Source organism: Carassius gibelio, chromosome B22 (assembly GCF_023724105.1).
Source record: "Carassius gibelio isolate Cgi1373 ecotype wild population from Czech Republic chromosome B22, carGib1.2-hapl.c, whole genome shotgun sequence".
In the NCBI taxonomy this organism is placed as follows: Eukaryota; Metazoa; Chordata; class Actinopteri; order Cypriniformes; family Cyprinidae; genus Carassius; species Carassius gibelio.
In genome coordinates this window covers 8,523,377-8,550,345 of record NC_068417.1, presented here as the reverse complement: position 1 = coordinate 8,550,345, position 26,969 = coordinate 8,523,377, and the positions used below count along the sequence as shown (strand labels likewise).

The 26,969-nt window shown below is 38.7% G+C and overlaps 1 protein-coding gene and 1 long non-coding RNA gene across 17 annotated transcripts in view; both read left to right on the top strand.

Annotated features, from left to right (window-relative positions):
- Nucleotides 1-26,969, top strand: part of LOC127987450 (receptor-type tyrosine-protein phosphatase S) — a 190,140-nt gene that overhangs the window by 97,059 nt on the left and 66,112 nt on the right. For 15 of the 16 annotated variants that reach the window (XM_052589784.1, XM_052589783.1, XM_052589787.1 and 12 more), the window contains 2 exons: nt 9,167-9,355; nt 23,025-23,135. In XM_052589784.1, the coding sequence (XP_052445744.1) occupies nt 9,167-9,355; nt 23,025-23,135 (300 nt within the window). Of the gene's footprint in view, nt 1-9,166; nt 9,356-23,024; nt 23,136-23,164; nt 25,137-26,969 lie in introns of those variants that run through there. The other variant, XM_052589794.1, reaches the window with a different exon arrangement.
- LOC127987452 (uncharacterized) lies at nt 1,871-4,425 on the top strand. Its single transcript, XR_008161210.1, has 2 exons — nt 1,871-2,159; nt 4,349-4,425. It is a non-coding gene; the product is annotated as an uncharacterized LOC127987452 (long non-coding RNA).

Here is a 26,969-nt window from a genome sequence, read left to right as displayed (position 1 = left end):
GAATAATAACCATGATAATTTATTAGCTAACTGCTGAAGAAAAACATAAAACGCCTGTTTAATCGTAGAATATTAATTAGCTAAAGAAATGAGCTTTTTTGTCTTTTATTAATGATATAATGATGCCTTTAGTCTTGATCAGCCCTCAGTATTTGGGCTCTGTTTGTCGTTCTGCTCCTCTCTCTTCCTGTAGTGCAGCATGTGAATGTTCTCCGGCCGATGTCTGACTCGATTACTGATCTCTCCTCTGGCAGCAGCAGCTGTTAATATTTAAAGAAGAGCGCGTCTGAAAGGGCATCTCTCAGCGTTCACCGAGCCGAACCAGCATCTGCTGCATCTTAAACTTCACGCCGCGCTCCGAAGCCGTCACACAAATCTTCCTCTTCCTCTTCCTCTCTGGTGTCTGTCTGGCTCTTTGTTTGGAGTTTCACTTCCTCCAGTCCCGGCGTCTCCCGAGCTGCGTTTGCAATTAAGTGCAATAATAAAAATGGCTCCATTGAGGCGTTTTTCCATTTGCCCTCCACAGAAAAGCCTCCAGTCGAGCCTTTTAGTCTGTGGATGCTGTAATTAGATGCTCGGCTAAAAGCGCACAGAATACAAATGTTTGTGCAGAGCTTCTGCGATGCTACACTGGGTCGTCTCGTATTTACAATTATACAGCAAGTATTTCCCATCTGTATTTCTGTGGAGCATTTTCCTTTCTCTGAGTTTGTCTGAGTTTGTTTATCACAAATTCAGAGCCTAAAAACAATAGTTTGCTTTTAAGTTCAAAATTTAATTAATTTATTTATTATTTACTAATCTATTTATTTGGAAAGAAGATTTTTTTTTTGTTAATGTTTAATTTACATGTAGAAAAAACATCTAGAATTCAAAAATAATTGTTACTTTTTAATTTATTAAGTACTTTTATTTAAATTTTTAATATTTAGTGCAAATTCAGAACTATGGCTTGTTTTAAATTCTAAATTACATTTATTTATTTAGGAATGTGCATACATATTTTTATTTATTTATTCATCTTTTTATTTATTTTAAACGGTCAACACCTTTTTTTGCAAATATTTAATTTAGAAAAACATTTGAAATAAAAAAAAAAATATATATTTTTTTTAATTAAAAATATCTTTTTTTATATAATTATATATTTTTTTAAAAAGTATGTTTTTTTTATAATATGCTCAATGTACAATAATATATTAACATTTATAGTTATTTTTAAAAAATTATGTACTTTATAAAGTATTTTTAAATGTATTTATCTAGCGTACATATTTTTGTAAATGTGATTTATGTACATGTAGAAAAAAATTTATGTAACAATAATCATTATTTTCTTTACTTACTGTAAAAAACAAATGTTTTCGTATATGTGATTAATGTAGGTATATATATTTTTTTAAATGTATATTAATAAATGACTGCAAAGTGTTTTTTAAAGAATGCTGCATTATTCTGAGATTACTGAATTATATAATGTAATTGTGTTTTAAAAGTAAACTATTAAGTGATACCTATTTCCTGAGTTCATTAAACATAAAATTTGGCCTTCGTTTTAGTATGATACATCATATTTGGGCTTATTATTAGTTTGTTACATGCTATTTAGTCATATATTAGTATTGTCTATGACAATCGGCTTATGTTTGGTGTTTTGTGTGATGATATTTGAGGTTTTATTTAGTATTTTATATGATTTTTTGGTTTCTTTTGTATGAAACATGATGTTTGCCCTTATTTTTAGTATTATACATCATAATTGTCATGATTCTGCCTTCATGTCCCGACTTTTCTCTAGTCTTGAGGCAGGATCATGACAGACCCGTGTTTTGTGTACAAGCACATGGCCTTGTCTTTGGGCCACGTGCTTGTGTTGTCTCATTCCCTTGCCCCGCCCCCCTTGTTATCCTAGTCTTGTTGTGATTGCCGTATCTGTGCCACCTGTCGTGTCTTAATTGTTCCCCTATTTAGATCTCCTAGTGTGCTCTGTCTTTCGTCGGTTCATTGTTCTACTTATGTGTTCCTACATGTCATTCTCCTGAGATACCTTGTCCTAGAAACCCCTCGAAGAAGTCTTTGTCTTGCAGTGAGTGTTTGTTAGTATTTAGTGTTCAGAGTCTTTGTTTACCTTGTTTATTGTGTTTTGTAGAATTCTTTTAGTGTTCACCCTAGCCCTTGTTTTCCCCCTCGTGGGTTTTGTTTTTCCCCTTTTTGTATAATAAATCTTGTGTTCAGTACATCCTGTCTGCATCTGAGTTCGTCCCAAACCCATCCTCACAACAGAATGAACCGACCAAATAGGAACTCAGCAGACAGGATGTCCCCCACTCCTCAATCCCAATTGGAGTTCCGCCAACAGTGTTGGATGTCGTCCCCCGCCGAGAAGAAAAGGGTTGCCCTGCCATACTCGCCTGAGAACGAGTGGGTTCTCTACAATTATGCCCGGCTGTGGGAGAAGTTCTCCCAGGAGGCGCCGCAGGGTACCTCCCAGAGGTCCCCACCTACCCAGCTGCCGGCGATCCCGGAGGGTCGTGTCCTGGCCGTGGCAACCCTGGGGGATCAGTTACGTCCCTCCCAAGATCCTGAGGTACCTCCCACTACCTTAAGTCTCCCCAACAAGCGAGGGAGACGGCTTTCATGGGAGTCAGCTTCAGAGTCTTCGGCGTCCGAGGCTGCCCTGCCCGAGACCAAACTCCCCCAACCCGCCTCTGACCCAGCTGTAGCCTCTGCACCGCGCCCGAGGAGGAAGAGGAGGAAGAAGGGGCCTGCCGGTCCTGTGACCCTGTCTCCTCCCGTGCCAGCAGCGGAGAGAGCTGGCGTGCCCGAGCCAGCAGCGGAGAGAGCTGGCGTGCCCGAGCCAGCAGCGGAGAGAGCTGGCGTGCCCGAGCCAGCAGCGGAGAGAGCTGGCGTGCCCGAGCCAGCAGCGGAGAGAGCTGGCGTGCCCGAGCCAGCAGCGGAGAGAGCTGGCGTGCCCGAGCCAGCAGCGGAGAGAGCTGGCGTGCCCGAGCCAGCAGCGGTGAGCGTGCCCGAGCCAGCAGCGGTGAGCGCTGGCGTGCCCGTGCCAGCAGCGGTGAGCGCTGGCGTGCCCGAGCCAGCAGCGGAGAGCGCTGGCGTGCCCGAGCCAGCAGCGGAGAGCGTGCCCGAGCCAGCAGCGGTGACTGTGCCCGAGCCAGCAGCGGTGAGCGCTGGCGTGCCCGGGCCGGCAAGGATGAGAACTGTCACTAAGTCAGCAGTCACGAGGGCGGAGGAGAGAGCCGCGGCCGACTCTGCAGCCAAGGCTTTACTACAATCTGTCTCATCTCGCAAGGAGATGCCCATTGTAATAGCTGTAAAGTCTTTTTCTGATTATTTGTCCCGTCTTGTTCAGATTTTAGAAGTCCCCGTCAGTCCTGTCTCGTCCCCGGACCCTGTCCCCAGAAATCCCGAGTGTCCTGTCGTTGCCTCCCCGTGTCCCGTAGATGTCGTCTCCCCGTGTCCCGTAGATGTCGTCTCCCCGTGTCCCGTAGATGTTGTCCCCCCGTGTCCAGTAGATGTTGTCCCCCCGTGTCCAGTAGATGTTGTCCCCCCGTGTCCAGTAGATGTTGTCCCCCCGCGTCCCGTGTCTGCTCCTGTCATGTCCCCTGTCAGTTGTCCCGAGACCCCTCCCCGTCCCTCACCACCCAGACCTGCCCGTACCCCCCGTCGTCAGCCTTCGTCCTGTCCTCCTAAGATTCCTACCCCACCCACCCACCCTGGTCTGTCCCCCATGAACTTTGTGGTCCCGCCCCCTCCCCTTCCCTGTTTGTTTTTTTTGATTTGTCACCCTAACCCCGTCATTGTCTATTCATGTTTGCCTTTGTTATTATTTGTCATGTCTTGTTGGTTTTTGTCTCTGTCCCAGTCAGTCTTGTCCCGCGTTTGATGTTCCCTTGGGGAGCGTCTGGAAGCCGCTCCTTAAGGGAGGGGTTCTGTCATGATTCTGCCTTCATGTCCCGACTTTTCTCTAGTCTTGAGGCAGGATCATGACAGACCCGTGTTTTGTGTACAAGCACATGGCCTTGTCTTTGGGCCACGTGCTTGTGTTGTCTCATTCCCTTGCCCCGCCCCCCTTGTTATCCTAGTCTTGTTGTGATTGCCGTATCTGTGCCACCTGTCGTGTCTTAATTGTTCCCCTATTTAGATCTCCTAGTGTGCTCTGTCTTTCGTCGGTTCATTGTTCTACTTATGTGTTCCTACATGTCATTCTCCTGAGATACCTTGTCCTAGAAACCCCTCGAAGAAGTCTTTGTCTTGCAGTGAGTGTTTGTTAGTATTTAGTGTTCAGAGTCTTTGTTTACCTTGTTTATTGTGTTTTGTAGAATTCTTTTAGTGTTCACCCTAGCCCTTGTTTTCCCCCTCGTGGGTTTTGTTTTTCCCCTTTTTGTATAATAAATCTTGTGTTCAGTACATCCTGTCTGCATCTGAGTTCGTCCCAAACCCATCCTCACAACAATAATATACTTATATTTATTATTTTATATTGTATATTATACTACATTATTATATTCTGTTTGGGGTTTACTTTTAATATTATATGTGATATTTGGGCTTATATTTAGTATTTTAGTAGGTTTGTGTTTTATATTATAAATAAATGATTTGCTCTACTTTTAGTATCATACATTATACTTCAGCTTAGATTTAGTATTGTATGAGATATCTGGGCTTATTTAGTATTATGAATGCAATTTTGGTTCATTTTTAATATTATACATTACATGTGGCCTTATTTTCAAATCTATAACATGATACATAATATTTTACTTATACATGCCATTTTATTTTAGTATTATTTTTTCATAATTTTAGTATTATTAATGACACTTGTATTCGTTTTTTAAATGACATGTAGTATTATTTTCTTATTTAATATTATACGTGACATTTAGACTTCTATTTGATTTTATAAGCGGTAAAGTCATGCGTTTGTGGTGTCAGTCTTTATATTTGATGCCTTTAGTAAAACACAAACACACCAGCAGTAGCTGTGAATCTGTTGAGGCGGTAATTAAGACTGGGGTTGTGAATTACTATAATGTGTGTGAAATCTTCAGATTTACCAATGCTGGTGGAAATCAACAGTCAACCCCACGCTTTAGGATTTGTAATGCTAATGTGGTCAATGCTAACTGCTGAGAGGCTTTGCCACCAAACCGTGACTTGATATGTTTTGGGAATATTTGAAATCACTGTATGAACATATACGTTAAAAGATCATATATATACATTTATTTTATATTCAATATGTCAGAATGATTTTCTCCAATGAAATGCCCAAGGCCTTACACTCTTCATAGCTGCTCTAGTTTAAGAGACTTCTTGAAATTGGGATGGTCAGAGATGGCGTCCTTGATCCCGTAGTGAACTTGAGGCATACCAATTGTTGTGTAGCAGTAGACACGGTGCCGAGCGCAGAAGCTGGGCTGTGATAGTGTATCTAGAGAGGCAGAAATGGGATTCACGCTCCTTAATGGAGCATTATGTGTTTCCGCCTCCACCCTGCAGCCCTCTCTTTCTCTCTCCGCGCCCGGGCCATTATTGGTTTCCCTGCGCTCGTGTCCCTGTCTCCTGTGCAGCAGCCCATGCTGACGCCGCACTGTTTTTTTATTTTTTGACGTGACAGGCCAGTCGAACCCAAAGCACCGTGACCAGTGACTCTCCCAGACTTAATCAAGTGCGTGCGCAAACTTCCATCCGCGCACTTCATGTTCTGCAAATTGGGCTGTTTTTTGGAGCACAGGAAATTAAATTGACCGCCTCTCCAATCCCAACAGCTGGGGCGACAGATTAGTTAAATGTCATCTCAGTTCTGCGTTTGAAAAGCGCGTCGTCTTCTTCCCGCGGTGTGGTTTGTAACCCATTTTTTGGCTGCCCAGCCCTCGCCGAGTTCTGGGTAATATTATTGTGCTTCTAAAGCCATCTCCGGCTGTGACGAGAGCTAATCAGTTAACCTGATTAAGGAACTGATGAAATTAAATCATTTCTGTAAGTGAAAATAACAAAATAGCCAATACATGGGAGGATAGGTCTGCGGAATTTGATGCCGCCCCTGAGACCTTTATCAGCAGGAAAGTGTTTGCTGGAGAGCCCTTTTTAAAAAGGCATGCTTATCAAAGAACGCTTTATGTAATTATGAAATGTGTCTCTGGTTGATAAAGCTGTTAACAAGAATGCCACGGTCCCGGCAGAAGGCGGCACTTCTGTGTATATTACCGATTTATTTTGATGTGCAAGCTGCAATAGCCATTTTACTTTTAATCTGTGATATGAAATATTTAACCTGCAAGGGCAATAAGCTTCAGAGATCATCATACAACTCGTTTGCTTATGGACACCCAGTCTTAGGAGTGTACATAATGATCTGTCTTTCATTTGTCACAACGGTTGTATTCGAAGAGAAAAACCAACAGCTGTATATATATATATATTGCGTATTTATTTTGGTGTACTTTTAATCTGCACAGATAACGAGCTTCAGAGATCATCATAAATCAGTCTAAACTCATTTGCTTATTACTATGGATGCCCATCTGCAAATCCGACTGACCGCTCAGGTTAAGAGGCTTTGCACCTGTCACTTGCGTAATGCCATTAAATCACAAGCTACAATTAAACGCAATTATAGATAATAACAGAAAGCGTAAAAGCCAGTGTCAAAGCTAACGGATTGAGGGTTTGGGGACGACTCCAGTGCCCTGTTGATTCGGTGAAAACGCAGCTGTTGGCTAAAGTGGTCGACACACTCGGCCCGCTACGCTGATCATCATAACAGCATCATTATCATCGCGCCTTAACAGCCTCTTAGTCAGGCCGGGGGCGGCCTTCAGAGCCGCCCAAATATAAACCCAGCACGAGGCCTGTAATTGCATTCCAGTTCTTATTTTAATGAATCATGGGGTATAATTAGCCCTCTGCAAAGTGCAGAACAAAAACACCTCAGCTACTATCCAGCACCTGAAATGCATGGGGGGAATATATTTCTGCATTTCTATCTTATGGGCATCTGTGTGAAAGCCTTTCAGTTGTTTTTCTGGGTAAAGCATGCGAGGCTAGTGCTAGAGAGGTATAGCGAGAACCTCAGCGCTCAAGCCTATTAGTGAATCGACTGGTTGGGACGATATCACAAAGATGTTGTGGAGACAATAGCCATCTAATCCTGTGATCCGATTGGTGGGGAATGCTGGAATTGTAACTCCAGGGCTTTTTCACCATCAATGCAAGCCAGGCAGGACAGGGCTAAGGGCTCTTGGTGCGGATATGCCTGATTTCCTTCATTTTTTACCAGAGCAACTGACCCTGAACCAATTTGTGTGTTGGAAGAGTACATCTGCAAGGCAAATTCTATTTCTAGCCCTTCTCCATTACTATTAGCCGAAGAGGACATCTTTAGTTTGGAGTGCTTGCGGTGAGCCTCTCCTAGTGGATGATTCTAGGTCAGCTGTTGCATCCCGGTGACAATATAGACACTCTGTCCATTTGCATTCGATTGCCTGCAGTTGTTAATGCCATATATAAGCAGTGCTAGCACCATCACACTGGCTTTATTTCCAGCTCCCGTCTCGACCTCTCTCACTATAATGTAATTTACATTGCTTTGACGTTTCTCTCAGTGACACTGTTCACTGCTCTCACTCGCCCACCACCAGTCCAAACTCCCCAGCACTTGCTGCCTTTAATTAAGCTCAAATCAAATTACTCATCTTGTGTTAAAGGCTTAATGTGTGTGCTTTGCAGAAATCCTATTCTAGTGTCACGGCATGGATAATCCGTCCGTGAATCACAATTACAGTAAGCACAGAGTGTTGCTCAACCAAAATGCTGATTTTGGAAGGACGAGTACCTGTGTGCTATCCTTTCCCCCAAGCTGGAACTTTTAAACATCCCATCTCCGCTGGTTTATAATCGATAGGAAGCTAAAATGCTTCCCCAGCCAACACTGAATAATTAAACATGGAAATGAAAGGTCACTGCACAAAACATTGGCTCAAATCCTTTCTTTTGGTGTCAAGGCCTGTGTAAAACAACAGTTTCCGGTGCTAGGCGCACTACTTGGGTTTCTTGTAATGTCATGAGCCTTGGCACACCTTTGTGACACTCAGAGGGTTCGAAGGACGTGACCTTCACACTTAGTGCCCAACCCGTGCCCACTGGCACAGTCTACGGTGTCTGATTTTCTCTGCCAGCGTGTGAGTCACATCAGGTCAAAGCAGTGAGAGGTTTTCACTCCGCCTTATCCATCATTGTCTTTACAGCAGATCCATTGAAGAGCGTGAAGGCTTATGTTGGCCTACAACAGCAGGCATCAGCCACACTGGATTCTGTTGAAGAGCAAGAGGGCTGAATTGTCAAAATCTATTGTGTGTTTGTGTGTCAGCTGTCTCTTCGAATTGACTCAGTGCCGTAAACAACTATGGAGGAACCGGGGGTGAAATGTCACCACTGCTTGCCCCGATTAAACGGCTCTGTCGCTAGCAATGTAGACTCGGATCTGTAGGACTCGAATGATATGTATGACGATGTGAGCAACAGCTCAGTGTGCGCTTTGCTATGATAATGTTTGATTATCCCTTAGCAAGTCGCCCTTAGGGTCCCTGAAGGGAAACAGGTCCTAGCCAAACCCGACATGGCTACTTGCTCATTCCAGGCCAAGTTGGTTAGTCCAGAAACTTGCTTCTCAGCAACTTTTGAGTAGGTTATCAGCATCCGAATATCCAGTGCTCGCTTTTTAACTTCTATATGTTCACCCCAACAAAGTTAGTTCTTCCAGAAACTTGCTTCGTAGCAACTTCCGAGTAGTTTATTGCCATCTAAATATCCACTGCTTGTCTTCATATCAGGGGTCTCCAAACATGGTGGTTCAGAGTTTAGCGCCAGCCCTAATTAAACACACCCAAACCCGCCAATCAAGGTCTTACCTGGGCATGCTAGAACTTTTAAGCAGGTGTGTTGAGCCAAGTTGGAGCTAAACTCTTCAGGACACCAGCCCTATAGCAAACACCTGCTCTATATGTCCACCCCAACAGGCCAAGTTGCTTATTCTAGGCCAAGTTGGGTTCTTCCAGAATCTTGTTTGGTAGGAGTTTTCAAGTAGATAACTGGTAGCTAATGGTCCACTGTTTGTCTCTGAACTCAATGTTTTCTCCTACAGAGGACCTACTTCCTGCTGGCTTCCCCAACATCGACATGGGCCCACAGCTGAAGGTGGTGGAGCGCACACGCACGGCTACCATGCTTTGCGCCGCGAGCGGTAACCCTGATCCGGAAATCACCTGGTTCAAAGACTTCCTTCCCATCGACCCCAGCACAAGTAACGGACGACTCAAACAGCTCAGATCGGGTAAGACGAACGAATGCCCTTTATGCCCTATTGCTAATGTCCTTCTGCTTCTGTATCAGTGATTGAAGGTACCCTGTGCTCTTCCCAAACAACCACCCACAGAGTTAGCGCTATAAGTTGCTATGGAAGCTGAAATGGAAAGATAATGACTTTTAATGAACTGTGTCAGAAGAGCTTAGTCCAGATTTCGTGGCAAGCGTATGATTAATGTCTGGTTTAGGCTAATGAAACTTTATCGAAAGACCCAGTAAAACAGTCTAATTATATATCTCATTAAGTCTAGCGCTCCAGTCGCCCCGGGGCCACCGTTGTGGGTCAGTGATTCGTCAGCAACAGAGAAAAGAAAAATCTATCGGGTTGCATTTGTTTTGGAGCTGTTGATGTAAATCAGTATGGGCAGCTGATACTCGGCTGGCAACCCTTGACCTGTACTTGCTTACCCAGAGTTTCCCTGTTCCCATATTTTTTTTAAATAAAGTTTCAGATTCAATCACAAAGTGGTTTGGCGGTGAGCGGCTACATCTGCTCTTGCTTATGCTAGACTTGAGTGCTTTGTTTTGCACCGTGTTAATGGACGACCCAGACTCGCCGAGGGGGTATCACAGACCTCTGTGATGCCATTGGCAGTGGTACAGGAACACAAATGCCTTTGACTTCTCTAGTCGAGGACAAGAAGCCAGATTACTGTGCAGCGTGTTGGGCCTTGCCCAAACAGTCAATCCTTTTAGCTTCCATTAGCGATGTCACTTGCTGCAAGGTTAGCGTTCATAGCTCATTTAGCAAGCTAATTTCTCTGCCCTGCTGACAGACGTACAGATTAATCGGACAAATTTAAGAGACTTTGGGAATGTGTATTTGCGAGAATGCTCATGTTAGCCTACAGTGTGACGAAGCAGCGCTAACAGTTTAGCGTCCTGTACTCCCTCTGTCTGTGTTTTTGTCACTGTGTGAGTGGGTCATACATGTTGTTGCTGTGCCTCGCTCTCCGTCGTCTTGTTTGTGACGTCTCTGTCTCTGTTTCAACTAAAGCAGGGTTCTTGCGGCATTTCCGCATTCACACGCAGTCCCTTGATAATTAACGTATTACTAATTAGACAAACTAAATTCAGTATGCACAGCGTGTACAAACGAGCTATAATCATGGTCTTAATTCAATTTGTGTGCTAGTGAGTTATCTAAATGCCTTTAGTAGTATTTGTTTGGTGAGTCTAATTGGTAATTAAATATGCCAACATTTTCCAAATCTCTCAAGATGTTAATGAATTTCTTAAGGCGGTATTTTTTTTTTCCAAGGGCAATTAGTTTGACTTTTCACACACTCTATATAAAACGTAACCTTGATTCTAACTAAACATAGCATATTAGTATTAATCAATGTGATAAAACAAGTTTCCAAACTCTTAATACTCACAAAACTTGTCAAGAACACGTTTAGGTAGTATTTCACTACAGAGAAGCAAATTAAAATAAGAGGTATGTCTTAAATTATATATTACTTATTACTTGTTTATAAATATTACGTATTTATTTATGATTGAAGTATATATTTACTGTTCTTGCACTGATCTTTAATTTCCGCTTTTTTTAATTAAATGTTTTATTTTTAATTATTTCAATTAATTATCTTAAATTAATCAAACTGATCACTGTATTATTAAGTTATTAACCATTGTAAAATTATTATAAACTAAGAGTTTCTCATTGATAATGAGATTTTGGAGACGGAGTGGCGTTAAATTCCCTCCATATTCAGATTGTTTTTTTTAGATATTTGCAGATGTAGACGCCTGGAAATGTTCTTGAGCGGTTTTGTGAGATATAATCTCATAATCTAGTCTCTAATATCATTAAAGTGCTCCTAAACCGGCTCCGAGTCTGTGTGTAACATGTCGTCCTCTGAAGGGGTCTCCGCACTAAACTCTCTTGATTTCAGGGTGCGCGACTGCTGTGAAGCCCACCCTAAAGTGTGCTGTTTTGTTCTTCCTTTCTGCCTCTTTTTCTGTGCGTTATCATTTCCAGAAGCGATTGGTAAGTGTCTCAGCGAGCGCGCAAGCTTCCTCGTGTCCCTGAAGCAGATGGCATTTTAACTTGGTTTTAAAATGCATGTCCTCCCATCTCCTTTCCCTTGAACGTCTGTCTGTTCCCTCCGTATCTCTTTCTCTTCTCCTTGCCCACTAACATGAAACGATTCCCTGTTTCTCTCGAGCTTTAGAGGATGACACACTGCAGAAAGCGCTTGTGTGCGTGTGGATTTACTAGTGCTCTCTGTTCACATGCAGCTCTCCAGAGCATCCACTACGATTCAGATGCTTATAAAACAAAAGAAGAACAGATTAGGGTTTCAGAAGCTCCAGCCTGGCGTTGTAATGGACTTCTGTGGTGCCCCCGAGATTGAACTCCACAGGGCAGCTTCAAACGCCTCGAAACGATCCCAGCCGAGGAAGAAGGGTCTTATCAAGACAAACCAATCTCCTGGCCACCACAGAAGTCCATTAGATGGAGAAAATCCCACTCAAAAAACATGATTTCTTTACATCTTGGATGAGTATGTTATCTGTCAGTTTTTGTTCTGGAAGAGAACTACTCCTTTAATTATAAGGCTATAATTCTGTTTATGTACAAAAATTATACAAGTATTCTTTTAAATATATTAAATACATAATGATAGTAATAAAAATTATTACTGTTCAGATATTTATGGAATATATTTAAAATAAAAGTTGTACAATTTTTACATAAACAGATTTTACATAAGTATTTGAACAACAACAATAATAATAATAATAATAATAATACTTTTTATGATTTAATATATTTAAATAATAGTTGTTTTATTTTGTTATTAATAGATTTTAATAATATTAATATATTAATATGTATATATATATATATATATATATATATATATATATATATATATATATATATATATATATATATATTAATATGTATATATATATATATATATATATATATATATATATATATATATATATTTATATATATACATACTATACTATAATATATTAATATTATAAATATATTATATAAATATATATTAATAATTTAATTAAAGTATATGAGTCTATTTGGGAATTTTTTTGCTAATTACTATTATTTTAATAATTGTTTAATAATTATTTATAATCTCATCTTATTGTGCTAATTATTGTTAGAAAACACATTGTAGAGACTTTTACATGTTTAAACGTAACATATTTAATTACACATTTAAAGTGATAATTTGAATGATAATAATAACAATATTATTATTATTATTATTATTTTGTGTGTGTAATTATATTTGGCACTATTAACCAATATTATTTTAAGTACATTTAAGTATATATGTGTGTTAAATATATTTGTCTAAATATTTCTGCTAATTAATATTATTCATAATAATTATTGAATTATTATTATTTACAATGTAATATTAATTTGCTAATTAATATCTTCATAAAAACGCTATAGTTGCCTGTATGTATTTTAAAAATATATATATATAAATTACAATTTCTATAAATTTTCTGAATGTTTTCTTTTATTTGAATATACCATGGTTCACATGTTTAACAGGGTTTTGAACCTCAGCTCAGACTAGCTGAAGTGTGTTTTTGTTCATGGAGGAGGTCGAAGTGTTGACGGATGTTTCTGGAGGGATTTACAATGATGATAAAAAGGCCTGTAGCTGAACCTCCTGCGTTCCTGTGTGTACCTCCGTCCCGAACAGAAACTGATCTCTTGAGTTTCCAAACCTGGGGCCCAGAGACATTCATCAAGATCTTTTGAATAAGACAAACATCTCTGTTCTGACGCATTGATCTACTGCTGTAGGTTAAAATATATATAATAATAATAGTTCAGAGAGAGACTAATGCACAGCTTCAAATTATTTGATTTAAAAGACTAAATAATATTAGAATATTCATACAAAATTATAAACACTTTATATACATTTATTTAATAAATGGCTATGTTATATATTATATTCAGATATCAAATGTACTTTAAAATTAACTATTATTATTTTTATTGGATTTGATAAATATGAAATATTTGATTTTAATGTTATAATAAATTATCATTTTGATTTTCTCATAAGCAAACATTATTGTGAAATTGTTAAATTCATATATGGTTAATATTAATCGTATTAATCAGTAATTATGTATTGTAAGTATAGATATAAATGTGAATATTTTGAATACTTTTTATTAAAATAATTGTATAATTTTTTAAATGTTTAATATAAATGTATATATTAAAAAAATTGTGTATTATGAACATTTTAGTCCTATTATTATTTTATATTATTATTTTATATTTTAATATTATTATTATTATACAAATCATTAATTATATATTTTAAATATAGGCATAAATTGGAATATTTAATTTACTAAAAGACACTTATATCATTATATTATTGATATATTATTATTTAATTTAAATGTTTTTTTTTATCGAGTTGTAGATGTTGTGGATTTTAGACTTTGCTTTGCTTTCTAAAGCACATGTAGACAGTCGCATCTCATCGGTCAGTGATGGGACATCAGTGCCTCGTCCAGCCTTTTTTAAGGTCACTGACTCGCTCCTTATAAAGGACAACAGTCTGGGAGCTTCTTGAGGCAGTCTCCACTTGATTTGAGACGTCTGTGTGTTTGTGAACCTTTAACCTTTAACCTTTAACCTCACCTAACCAGTTCTTTCCGAAGCTAACCGTGACTTTGTCTCTAGCTGGAGCTAATTCTGCTGCCCTGATACTAACGCTCCCGATCCCTCCTCAACTCCTAAAATATACATAAACGACTCTAAACCAGGAATATTCTGCCTGCTTGTGGACGCCCCGTCGACGTGTAGCGTCAATTATTCAGCGCGATGAGGCTCGTCAGGATAAATACTGGATCAATCCTCTTATTTACACTCGCTTTATTGTGTTTGGTAAGTCAAGGCACAGTGTTATCCCAATAATTATTTTAATTCAGTTTAAATTGTTTTTCTTTACCGTACAGCCGAGCCAAACGAAATTCAAGCAATAACATAAAAATAAAACAAATAAATATTCGTAAATATTATTATAGCAATTAATTATGTGCTATATGAATTCATTGATTCTAATTATTTTAATTATCAGTTATTTTAAATTATTAACTAATTAATTAATAGTATATAATTTGCGCAGTCATATGAATTAAAAAATACAACTTAAGAATATTAAAACTTATCATTATTTATTTAAAATGAAATATTCCGTTATAGCATTTATGAAAAAAGTATTATTCGTAATATAGAATGTTGATTTATAGAATATAGTTGTTGGCGTGAAAACTCTCTTATTTTCACTGTTATTGTATTTTGTTCATCAAGGCACAGAATTATTCTAAAAGTGATTGGTCAAACAGGGACACTGTGTAAACGTACGCTTGAGGAGTTCATATGAAGCAGGCAAAATATCCTTGACGCTCAGAGATGACCTTCACGCCGCTGCTGGACACAGAGCTCAGCGCGAGAACGGCTCCAGCGCCAGAGATAGTGAGGAAATACAGTTTACTCAGGAACAGATCGCTACTAGATTCACTGCCTTCACTTGTCCAGTAGTTCAGGCTCACCTTTACTGGACAGCTCAATGGGGTTTTCTTGTAGAATCAAATATAAAAATGTCATTAATAAAAATAAAACATTGTTTAAAAATGTGATATATAAATACATTTATTTAAATTACATTTTACATATTATTTTTAGAATATAAAATGTTATCTTTATTTATTATTATAAAGTAATTCATTGTTAAATTGTTATATTTTATGTCATTTTTATATTAAACCTTTTATATCATTGTATATTATATTTACTTTAAATATTATGAATTTATAGATTTGTATATATAGTTTATGAAGGAACATGTATATTTATTATTACATCTTTTTCTATGCTGTGCAGCCTCGGCAATAAATGTAATATTATTTTTTGCATTTATTTATATTAATATTTATAGTTTATTAACTTTTTACATTTATAAATATATTAAATATATATGTATAAATAAATATATACATGTATTTTCAATATTTATAAATACATTTAAATATTTATAAATAAATGTATTATCATAAAATTATATTCAACTACCTAATTAAAAAAATATATTAATTAGATTTCTTTAGCATAATTAACCTACTGTACATATTATATTTTTATCATTTTACATTTTATATTATTTTTTACAATTATTTATAGTAATATTCATAACGTATCAATTTATTTTATTTATAAATAATGAACTGCCTTTAAATATTTATAAAGAAATTATTATTTTTATAATACAATTATAATTATTTTAAACTACCTCATTTAAAAAAACAAATTAATTCATTCATTAATTAAAATTATTTTCTTTAGCATAATTAACCTTTATATTATCTTTTTTATCATTTTACATTTTTTTATTATTTTTTACAATTATTTATAGTAATATTCTTAACGTATCAATTAAATTTTTTATAAATAATTAACTGCCTTTAAATATTTATAAATTAATTATTATTATTATTATTCAATTATAATTATCGTCAACTACTTTCATGTTTTAAATAAATAAATACAATGATTTTCTTTAGCGTTATTAGCATGTTACAGCCTGATCAGGTTGTTTGTAAGCGTTGTAAGCGTTTAGGGAGTGTAAACAGGAGAAGAAAGAAAGATGAAGCTCACGTCCAGCACTGGAAGGTCTTTAACTTCTACTAAATCTGTGGTGATGATGACCTTAAACTAAACTAAACTAACCAGTACATCAGGAGACTCATAACCTGGCCTGAAATTAACCCTCAACTAAACTGATGTGTGTTTCGTTTTGTGTCTTTTTCCAGAGAGTACTCCCATCCGAGGTAAGACATCACTATAAACACAACTAACCTTAAGCTAACCGCTAACTCCAGAGCAGCTCAGACGGGACCGGCTCTTCTTCCAGCCTTCATTCTGTGTCTGTGTCTCTGTGTGTGTGTGTGTGTTTGTGTCTGTGTGTGTGTTTAATGTTAGTGTTGGGAGTTAGACAGGTGTCGGGTTGCTGTTTACCTTCGTCTGTGACATTTGCGCTCAGCTACACGGTTCACGCTAATGACGACGCTGCTTTCCTCTCAGTCCTGCTCTCATCTCCAATGCTAACGCTACACAGACGATAGCAATAGCTAGTCAAATTCAGCTACTCTTTCTAGCTCAGATGTGTGGTTTGGAGGTGATATCAGGACTGATGTCTAGATCCATGTTCATGTCATTATATCTGAAGACTATCTGATGTTTCTAACTTCAATAAACTGCCTTTTTTCACAGCGAGCAGGTAGGTACACATCAAACATTTGATTTTACATTAATGTTGTGGGTGAACAAAGGGTTAACGGCTACACTTCAAATGTTAATTTTCTTAACCATTTTTTCACTACGGCCTTTTTCTTTGTTCAGATGTTGGTCAATTTTGTATGTTTACTGGTGCCTGCATTGATTGAGATGTTCACATTCACCTAAATAAGTTGATTTAGTTTGCGATATCATAAATATATATACATATATTTTTTTTTTTATATTTATATTACACTTTTATATTTTTTACATTTTCAGTATGTTATATTATCAATCAGAGTAGTATTAGTACAGTAGCTAGAAAAGTTTCCAGCCTGAAAGCTTAGATTACGCACACCAACGTGAATATTTATAAAGCAAAAACGCAGCGCATTAATCATATTGCTGCTCGCTAACTGAACGCGACTTATAACGCAACATTTGCATAATGGGATTAGTGATCCAAGACCGAGATCTCGCCCAGGGCGGCTTTTGCAAACTGTGGCTTAGTCTGTGCTAAACACTTACGCCGCGCTAAATTACAGCACGCTCGCTCTGATTGGTTAGCGACTCGGTCGCGAGTTTGCATGTGCGTAAACATTATGTATTTAACTCATGCGGGGTTTGGTCTGCTTGAGTTTTGACCTGTACACCACTAAATGACAGTCAGCGCGGGCCGTTCTATGTGTGCATGCGTCATTGACGTTTTATGCTAGCGCTACAAGCCAAACAGATGGAAGCTGACAACAATTGCATTACGAATCGCTCCCGTGATGATGCTCTCGCAGTAAATGACCTTGGTGTGTGTCAGTCCACAAACACTCGAGTCCTGCAGTCATTGCAGACCAATTTTTTGCACTTTTTTCACATTCCCTTTTTGCATATATTTAGAGGTTTGTTTGACATAGAATATGAATGAGAAATATGGGAGAAGAACCGTTTAAAATAAAAAAGTTAATGAAAACTACACATTATACACAATATGCTGCCGGCTTTAGTTTAAAAAGTACAATATAAAGTAAAAATCTGTAGTAAAATTAAAAAGTCATTAGTCACACTGTAAAAATAGAGGGTCAACTAAAAGTGCGGGATGCATTGTATCATCCATTGTACTGTGCAAAACTAGCAGCCATCTTGATATTCTAAGCATGCAAAAAAAGTATGCATAGTAAATTCTCCCAGCAGCCCAAGTCTTCACCTTTCTCTCCTAATCAGTTCTATCCATTCAAGAAAAAGAATATGGTTGATTCTACGAACAAATCAATCGTGCCCTGGCATCGCCCACTAACTGAATCACCCAAATGAGACTGTAGGTGCTGGAAACCATTGTGTCTGTGTGTTGAAGATGGTCAGCTTCCTTTTGGTTGAGAGCTGTTACCGTGCCTAATCAAGTATGCTGAGAGCGGTCACGTGCACACGGGCTCTAATAGACAGCTGCATGGTAGCGCTGGTCACGGTTCATGGCTCCCTACGCCTCCACACCTGGCTGCCACGCTCCACGCCCCAGCAGAGCTGCCTTCTGACACGGCCTCCACTTAACAGACAGCCCAACCTGTTTTCCCCCATGATCCGGGATCAGAGGGATGACGGGAGATGACAAGACTTCATCTCCCGAGGCCATCGCTAAAGCCCGAACCGGTCACAGGTCAGCGGTTACCCCGTGTCCGTCAGTCAAGAGCGCGCACCAACTCCGGCTATTCGTGACAAAAACATTTAATAGCCAGTTTAAAAGACATGGGTCACATTGACACCGAAGCAGTGGAGCTTTCCGCAATCCGTGACTAGTTGGATTTGCCAGCAGAGGTCTTGGGGTCAGATTTAACTAAACAGGGCAAATTAATGCGAGAGCGCAACTCCAAAACAGCGGTGCCTCCTCCAAGCAACAACGATTGCAGCCATTTCAAGCGCAAAATAGTTTAAGACATGCTTTTTGGCCATTAAAAGATTTGTTCACTTTCAAATTAAATTTTCTTGATAATTTACTCACTCTTGATGTCATCCAAGATGTTTATGTCATTCTTTCTTCAGTCGAAAAGAAATGAAGGTTTTTGATGAAAACATTCCAGGATTATTCTCCTTATAGTGGACTCTATGTCTACCAAACAGTTCAAGGTCAAAATTACAGTTTCTGTGCAGCTTCAAAGGGCTCTACACAATACCAGACGAGGAAAAAGGTTCTTATCCAGCGAAACGATCTGTCATTTTCCAAAAAAAAAAAATGTATATGCTTTATAAACACATGCTTGCCTTGCACTGTTCTGCGATGCGCATTGATGACTTCACGTAATACTTAGTCATGTTGAAGTACTGAATTAAAAAATGGTGAAGGAGGACGGTTTAAAAGTTGCTGTATGTTCAGTGAGACATAAATTTTTTTTGTAAATGCCATTTAACTTAGTCTTTGCATGTTCGAGTCTGTACTTCATACCACACATGACCTTTTCAACGTGATTACGTATTACGTGAAGTCATGGAAGTACATCGGAGAGCAGTGCAATGCAAACATTTTTTTTAAGATGGAATTGACAATTGTTTTGCTGGATAAGACCTTTATTCCTTGTCTGGTATTGTGTAGAGCCCTTTGAAGCTGCACTGAAACTGTAATTTTGACCTTCAACCATTTGGCAGCCATTGAAGTCCACTATAAAGAGAATAATCCTGGAATGTTTTCATCAAAATCCTTACTTTCGTTTCAACTGAAGAAAGAAAGACATGAACATCTTGGATGACATGGGGGTGAGAAAATTATAAGGAAATTTTTATTTGAAAGTATTAATTTGAAAATCCTTCAAATAATGGTGCGAATACAAGTAATTTATACCAATAACAATAAATCACGTTGCAAGATTCATATGAAAACTCTTCTCCCATTCATTTTGTGTTTGAAAGGGAAACTCCTACAAATATATATTCACTAAATAACCACGCCTTTTCAGTGCTAATTCGTCAATGCACATCTCTTTTAAGGCCAAAAGACTGTTTGCACTGGTGCAAGCTGATAGTAAACTGGCCCTAGGTCATCAGAAATCTGTAGCTTGAGAGATTTCCATGAAAACAGAATGGCTGTCAGTCACCAGGACCTTACACATCCTTTTTTGATTATGCCAAGTTGGCTCCACCAACAAACTCCACCAAATTGTGTAGATTTCCTCCCTCCCTAAATTGGCTTACACATAGTACACTCAGAAGGCATTTGAATCCGCTAATGTATTCGCTATTGTTCAGCTTCAGATAATAGTTCATAGCTCAAGGGCTCATGTCAGCTAGCTGCTTGCGTCTTGGCACGGATATTCAGAAAGTGATTTCTGCTTGCCTTTTATCATAAAGGGTATTGTTCGGCGTTATGACTCTTTGAGCTTGACACTACAGGTTAAAGTAAGATAACAGCTTGTTTTGTCGCTAGCGATGCCACTCACAAAAGGCTACACCAGCAGTCCCAAAGACACAACGGACAGGATGAAGAATAGAAATTCAAAATGTAATTGTACATTATAGATAATAATTGAAAACCTTATTTTTTTAGATTTGAGAGAAAAGTGAGAGAGGTCAAAGATGTTTTCTGACAACATAGTCAGCGAATGATTTTGTTTATGCTGTTGTTGTTGTTGCTGTTAAATGCCCTTCTTGCTTGGTGAGCTAGGGACTATTTGGGAGAAAAGCAAAAAACGGGATGCCAATATAGGCTAGGAGAGTAAAGGTATGCAGAAACCTTAATAATGTTTAAGCTAACTTTTCTTCTCTGTACCACTGAACAGTAAAGACAAAGAGATTGATAGATTTGAGAAAGACTAGGAACACTGTAATTCCCTTCCCAGATTATAGATTCTCAGTGAGCTTATCCGAACCAAAGTGGAAACGTGAATGGGGGGGGGCTCAGCTGGAAATATGTAATGAAGTCTGTGGGGAATCGTCAATCGGCTGAATAGCAAGCAGGAGAACCCAAAATAGTCCTGTTCAGGCAGGAAGGAGCTCTGAGAAAATTTGCTTGCTTTGGAGCCGCTGGGAATTAATTTGTATTTAATGAATTTGAATATGCTAGGTTCCTTGCTAAGATTTCCTCAATGACATTACTCAATCATTAGCTAACGGTTCATAGAAAAGGGCATCACAACCAAAGCCAAAGACGGGGAGAACTCAGAGCTCCTCTGAGAGCTCGGTGCACCACTGTGGCATGGTTTATTTATCAGCCCCTGCTCCAATAACATTCAAATTCGTGCCTGTTTTCTGCAGTCAGAAGCTCTAGAATCGACTAAGGAAGGAGGCCGAATGCCTGGTGGAGATTTTCACCGGATTTTTCTGGCGTCACGTAGCACAGTTTGTGCGCGAGCGGTTCCCGTTCAGCTGCGCACCTGAGGAGACTTTCGAATGCTCTCCAAGCCCACCTGCTGTCGCCTGGCCGCCCGCTGTGCCAATGTGCACATCAAACGATCCGTGTACGAGTGCACACACTCTAGAAACCACCTTCCATTTCTGTCTCTCCCTGCCACGCCTCTAAACTCCCTGATCCCATCATGCTGTTGATCCGCCGCGAGCAGGTGTGAGTCATCCACCCAGAAGCCAGAATCTGGTTGGCACACAGAATGTTCCACAGGATGCAGACTGTGCGCTTAAACCGCAGCGTGAGTCCCTGCTGTTGATGTCCCGCCGCCGCATGTGGCGGTAGTCGAAGGTTGATGTCTTCGTTCAGCCAGAATGAATGTCTCTCCAGGAGAGAGGGCCGTATTGACGCTACCTGTCGAAATGCAGTGGTGGAGTACTGAAAGACAGATAAAGAAAAGTTGAGGTGGGGCGGCTTAGTGGGTAAAGCCCCACTGGTAATGGAACGGTTGTTGGATACAGAAACTTAGCATTCTTGGTCACCTCAGTTGCAGTTGCTCAGGTGGAACATTTAGGCCTCAATTCTGCTGCTTTTGCTTCAAGGGAACTCTATAGTCGCAATGCATCACGGAAAATATGGAAAAGAAGGTGTAATACCGTAAGGAGCCCTCAAAACAATTGATCACATATAGTATAACATAATGAGAATGTTGCTTGCCTGAAATGTTTTCACAGGCAGTTAAAATACCTCTTATGAAGTTTGAACTATAAGGCTTGGGTTTAGTGATTTAGACTCAGAAAATGAGTCCCTGTTGGTAACTGTAGCCTTATAGTTTGCAAAAAACACACTTCCCCATCTGCGGCATTCAAAAGTACAGCAACAAATACAGTAGCGCCTAACTTACTAAAACTGCAATGAGCCACATGTAGTATATAAAACAAACAAATGATCACATGTAGTATAATAAAATGTTGCTTGCAAAAAATGTTTTAGTTTTAGTTGTTTATCCTCAAAAATGTGCCACTGTTGGTAACTACAGCATTTTGGTGGCAATACTTGACAGTATTACGATTGAGACGGGGTACCAGAACTACAACTGATAAAATGTTGGCTGTAGCATGATACTATGATATTTCTTCAAAAGTAGATTGTGGAGACAGTTTTATCATCCAAGATCAAAAACCATCATATCGCACACCCCTACATTGAACCCAACCCCTTCTTCAAACCTTATGACCCCTATAACCCCTATAGCCTTTATCCTTAGCCCTTAAGTAAGACCTTTAGAAAGTTTTGAAAGATCTCAAACTTCTCAAACTGCATGTGTTTTGGAATACAGGGCAATCAATGACCTTGGTTACGACCCAACCCTGGGGCATAATATGGAGGAATATCTAGTGTTTATCATGCACTGCAAATAGCCGTTCTCAGTTCTGTGGTATGCACTGACATGAGTATTATTACTGCTCTTGGGGGACCAAAAGAAATAATTCATGCCATGGGATTTAAGTGTTGTGCTACACTTCAGCCCTGTGCAGCACATTTCGACATGAACTAATGGATGTTCAGCTCACAGCTCACTCTTGACCCTCACCAACTTTCCCCCCTTTGAGACTGACAGTGGTTTATCATATTCGACTCCAGACTCTGATACTTCCCTGCGCGCTGATTGATGCGATCCAGCACTCCTGCGAACACCATAACATCGCTGCTAGTTCTTTTCCGTTCGCGTTTGACTGGATGTATTCAGACATATTTAGATCAGTTTAATTTTTCTTGCCTTGAGTGTGGAACTGCTCAGATTCAACACAGTGAGTTAGTGTTAAAAGACAAAGTTGGCTTTCAAATGGGAAAGGCCTTTGAGCAATTTATGAGGAATACGATGCTGCACCAAACATACAAAAAATAAAATGGTTTCTGACAGCCTTGTTACTTTCCAACCACTAATAGTTTGCTGTCTTCTCCCTCTCTCTCTGTCTTTCATCCCTTTCTTTGGGGTGTTTTTTTTCCTCCCAGGTGCTCTGCAGATAGAAAACACTGAGGAAACCGACCAGGGGAAGTACGAGTGTGTGGCGTCTAACGTGGAAGGCGTCCGATACTCTTCCCCTGCCAACCTGTATGTGCGAGGTAGGGAGCAACCTGGCTTCGGAGACCATCGAAAACAACCAATTAGAGATGCGCGACTGGTCACATGACCTGTTGTATATTAACCAATAGAGTCTTTACACTAAAGCACATATTGCATATAATAAAATATGCTCATTTTCAATACTTACTGGGTAGTTTTCAGTCTTCTCTTTGACGAGCGGAGCAATGGGTCGTACAGGTATGTTGTATAATCAAGTTTTTTAGGTTGAAGAGGATAATGGTAAGTCTTGATTTTGATTGGCCAATGCTATAAACCAATCAAAATGCTAATCTTATTCCCTCCAAAAAGGAAAAAAGGTAAATTGTTGCGAGGTGAACAATATGCATGTTGCTTATCACAAGTGTATACCTTCAAAATGTAACATGCTAACAAGTAATTGCTAAACCTGTCTTGGTTCAGTGATTATTATTATAATGGAACGACTGTTTTAAGGCAGTGCATTAGCACAGACGACTCTCGATGCTAACCTTAAGAGGAGTTGAATCTCCAGGTTGATGATTTTAATCAATCTTGGCAGATGCATTTTGCGCATGTATTATTTATTTAATGCATATTTAAAAAGACAGTGCATGGGATGGGTTTACCCGCTGTGTACCAAATAACTTTGTTCCGGATAAATTATTCACCGGCCATTATAAAATGGGTCAGAGAGTTGTCTTTTCATTATTATAGTTATTATTGTTCTCCAACTAGAAAAGATGCAGACGCTCCATTTCAAAACGACAGATACAGTTTTAATTAAATTTATGTCATTTACTCCCATTAATCCAAACCAGTCTGATTTTTGTTCTTCAGTAGAATGCAAATTATGAGATTTCAACCTTAGACTTTATTTACTTTCATTGAATGGACAAAAAAATATCTTCTTTTGTGTTTTAAAGAGGTACAAATAAGGTTGAGTAAATGACAGAATTATCATTTTGAGGGAAATTATCCGTTTATTAATTAATTTACAAATTATAAATGCATAGTGATTATCATAAATGATTGACTGTTGGTGTGTTTTATCAGTTACCACCAGTTATTTAAAGATATAAACCACAAGAGGCCTTACTTTTACAGTGACATTACCATAGTAAGGGTATTTTAGGCACATTATGCCTTATACCGTGGTAAAGTCAGGGTAAAACTACGACCTCAAGTGGATTATCACTATTTTACTCAGTTCTGAAGTATTTTAGTCATACAACTTTAAGAGACTTTAGATGTTCAGTTGCATTTGATCTGATGTCTGGTGACATTTCAGTAATTGGCCGACTGGAGATTTCTGAAATCCATTCAAATTACCACAGCGATAATTAATTCAACATAGGTATGCTAATGTCTCACTGATTATGCGCATACTGCATTAAGTATCCCGTGTCCTTTGGTTTTGTTTTCAAAGCTTAATCATTGGGTACAATCAAATGTTTTCTGTTCTAGAGTTAACGGCACTTGAAATTAGCAGCTACGATGGAGGAAACCGCTCAGCCGTTTATACGAGCGAAACTGCATTTACATGTCGCATAATAGCGCGACGCCTTTAGAATCGGTTGTCTTGATTGTAGCTGCTAACTTTAATGCTAATTATGTGGGGTTTTATTTGTATGGTCGGTTTGATTTGGTTTGCACTTTGGGTTGTTTCATTGATTTCTGTTTTTGTGTCTTTGTTTTGTTTCTGTAATTAAAGCCGCAGTGGCAGCTCTTCAGGCGGCTAAAGACCTTGTAATTTTGCATTGTTATAACATGCTTGAATAGACGCCAGTGGCTGAACGCAACCACTGGGGTGAATCAAACTGTTTGGGTCAAAGCAGGTTAACGTGGCAGACATGTCGCGTGTCACGCAATAAATAATCAGGCGACATCAGTCAGAGAAATGTAGCAGCTAAAAGCCTTGAGGTGGCCTTTTTTACTCTCTCTGTGTTTCCCCTATTTTTCTCTTCTCCTCATGTCATTGTGTTCTGCATCAACCCCTTTACATCCCTCAGAGCTTCGAGAAGGTTGGTGTGTTTTTTCTTTTTTCACTTTTTTTAACCCACATTAAAAAACGCAAAATCAACATGTATTAAAACCTTAACCTTGACTGATCTATTGGAAGGATCATTGGCGATTCGGAGTTTAAAATTAAGCTGATAAATAACTTTTAAATTCTGAGAGATTTGATTTAATTGCATAAACTAGTACTAACTAACCCGCTAATTCGGGTTCGTTTTTCTTTTTATGTTTAAGTTTGCATTGTGGGGCCTTTTCTCTTTTGCATCCTTCAGTATTGCTTTTGCCCAAAGAAAATGCTTATGCTGTCATGGATATCTCGCATTTGAAAGTATACCACAGCCTGATGCATGATGGGAGAATGTAACTGCGCTTGCATGCCTCGAGACGTAATTCCTTTGGCTGTCGTGTTTTGTTGCATTCCTGTGTTCTTGTGAGGTTTATTATTTTCTTTGTTTTTTCCAAAACGAGAATTCAAGCCTTTGTTGGCTACTTATTCAGTCCATTCCCTGTGTTGTGGTGTTCTTGTGATGTGCACCCTTAGTTTTGTTCATTTTCGACTCCCTTTGCGTTCTAGTTTCTGGTTTGTTAGATGTGGTTTGTGTTTCTGTGCTCTGTCGTCTCTTGTAAACTCTTACTGCAGACAGTTTTCCCGCCATCTTCTCAATTACAAAGCCGTTCTTCCACACGAAAGCTTGCAAATTCCCTTCTGCTAATTCGTTTTTGTGCCATGTGGATCATTGGCAGATATAATGATCTCCGCACTTCATGTGGCCCCCCAGAAAACAGGCTTTATTCCAGAGCCGCAACAAGCTAGCGATATTTCCTTGTGATGACTGACTGCCTCTTGCCCTTTCGCAGTCTGCAGGCTCAATCAAATTAGGATTTATCATCCGCTCGAATCCTGGTTGCCAGTGTACATCTGAAGTGGTTTTTATATCACTGAGACATACTGTATTAAAACCCCCAAATTGGACCAGAACAAAAAGCAGGTGCTTTGTTAATCCTTCGCTAATGCAAAGTTTCATATGCATATCGAAGTCCCGTCTGCCTTTTGGCTTAAGGTAATTTAGCTTTACAAGTTGGTTGCATGCAGAGCTTTAGGAACCACTACAATATTTACCATTTTTATGGTCGTCCACACACTTTTGAGGAGATTTTCCGAAACTTTGTCTTGTTTTAGAAGCGAAAATATCAAAATTTACCTTTAAATAAATTATAATTTACTTGAGAGCCAAAAGTGTGTACATTAAAATTCTGTATTAGTTAAAATTGGGAAAAAAAATCTTATTCAGTTGGCATTTTTTAAGCAAAAAAAATTAATAATATCTTCAAGTTTACATTGAACTCTTTTAATTTAAGTTAAATGTACATTTTAAATGAAATTGAAATATCATAGTTTTTTTTTTTGTGCCTTTTTTTACCCCATTAAAACAAAAATGTAATCTTATTAGTTTAATATTGTCTTAAAGTTTAATTTAACTCATTTTTAAATGTAAATGTTAAGTTTAAATTGCAAATACTTATATTATATTAATATAATATAATATAACTTAATATTAACATCTACATTGTCCATTCTTTAGTCATTGCAATTATAATTTTTTTTGCTGTATAATGATAAATCAGCCGGAAAGCTTGCATTTAATCTGATAAATTTGTCTAATTGTGCGGATAGCTCATCGCTCTCCCCAGTGTAGTGATGGTTCAGATGGCCGTTTGTCTGTCTGTCAGGGATAATGGCATAGAATAAGAGTCTCTACTTCTCTTTGCTAATGCTAACGTGTGCCGACTGTCTCGTGATGTCTGAGACTAAATGGCTGTCTGAATTATTCAGTTTT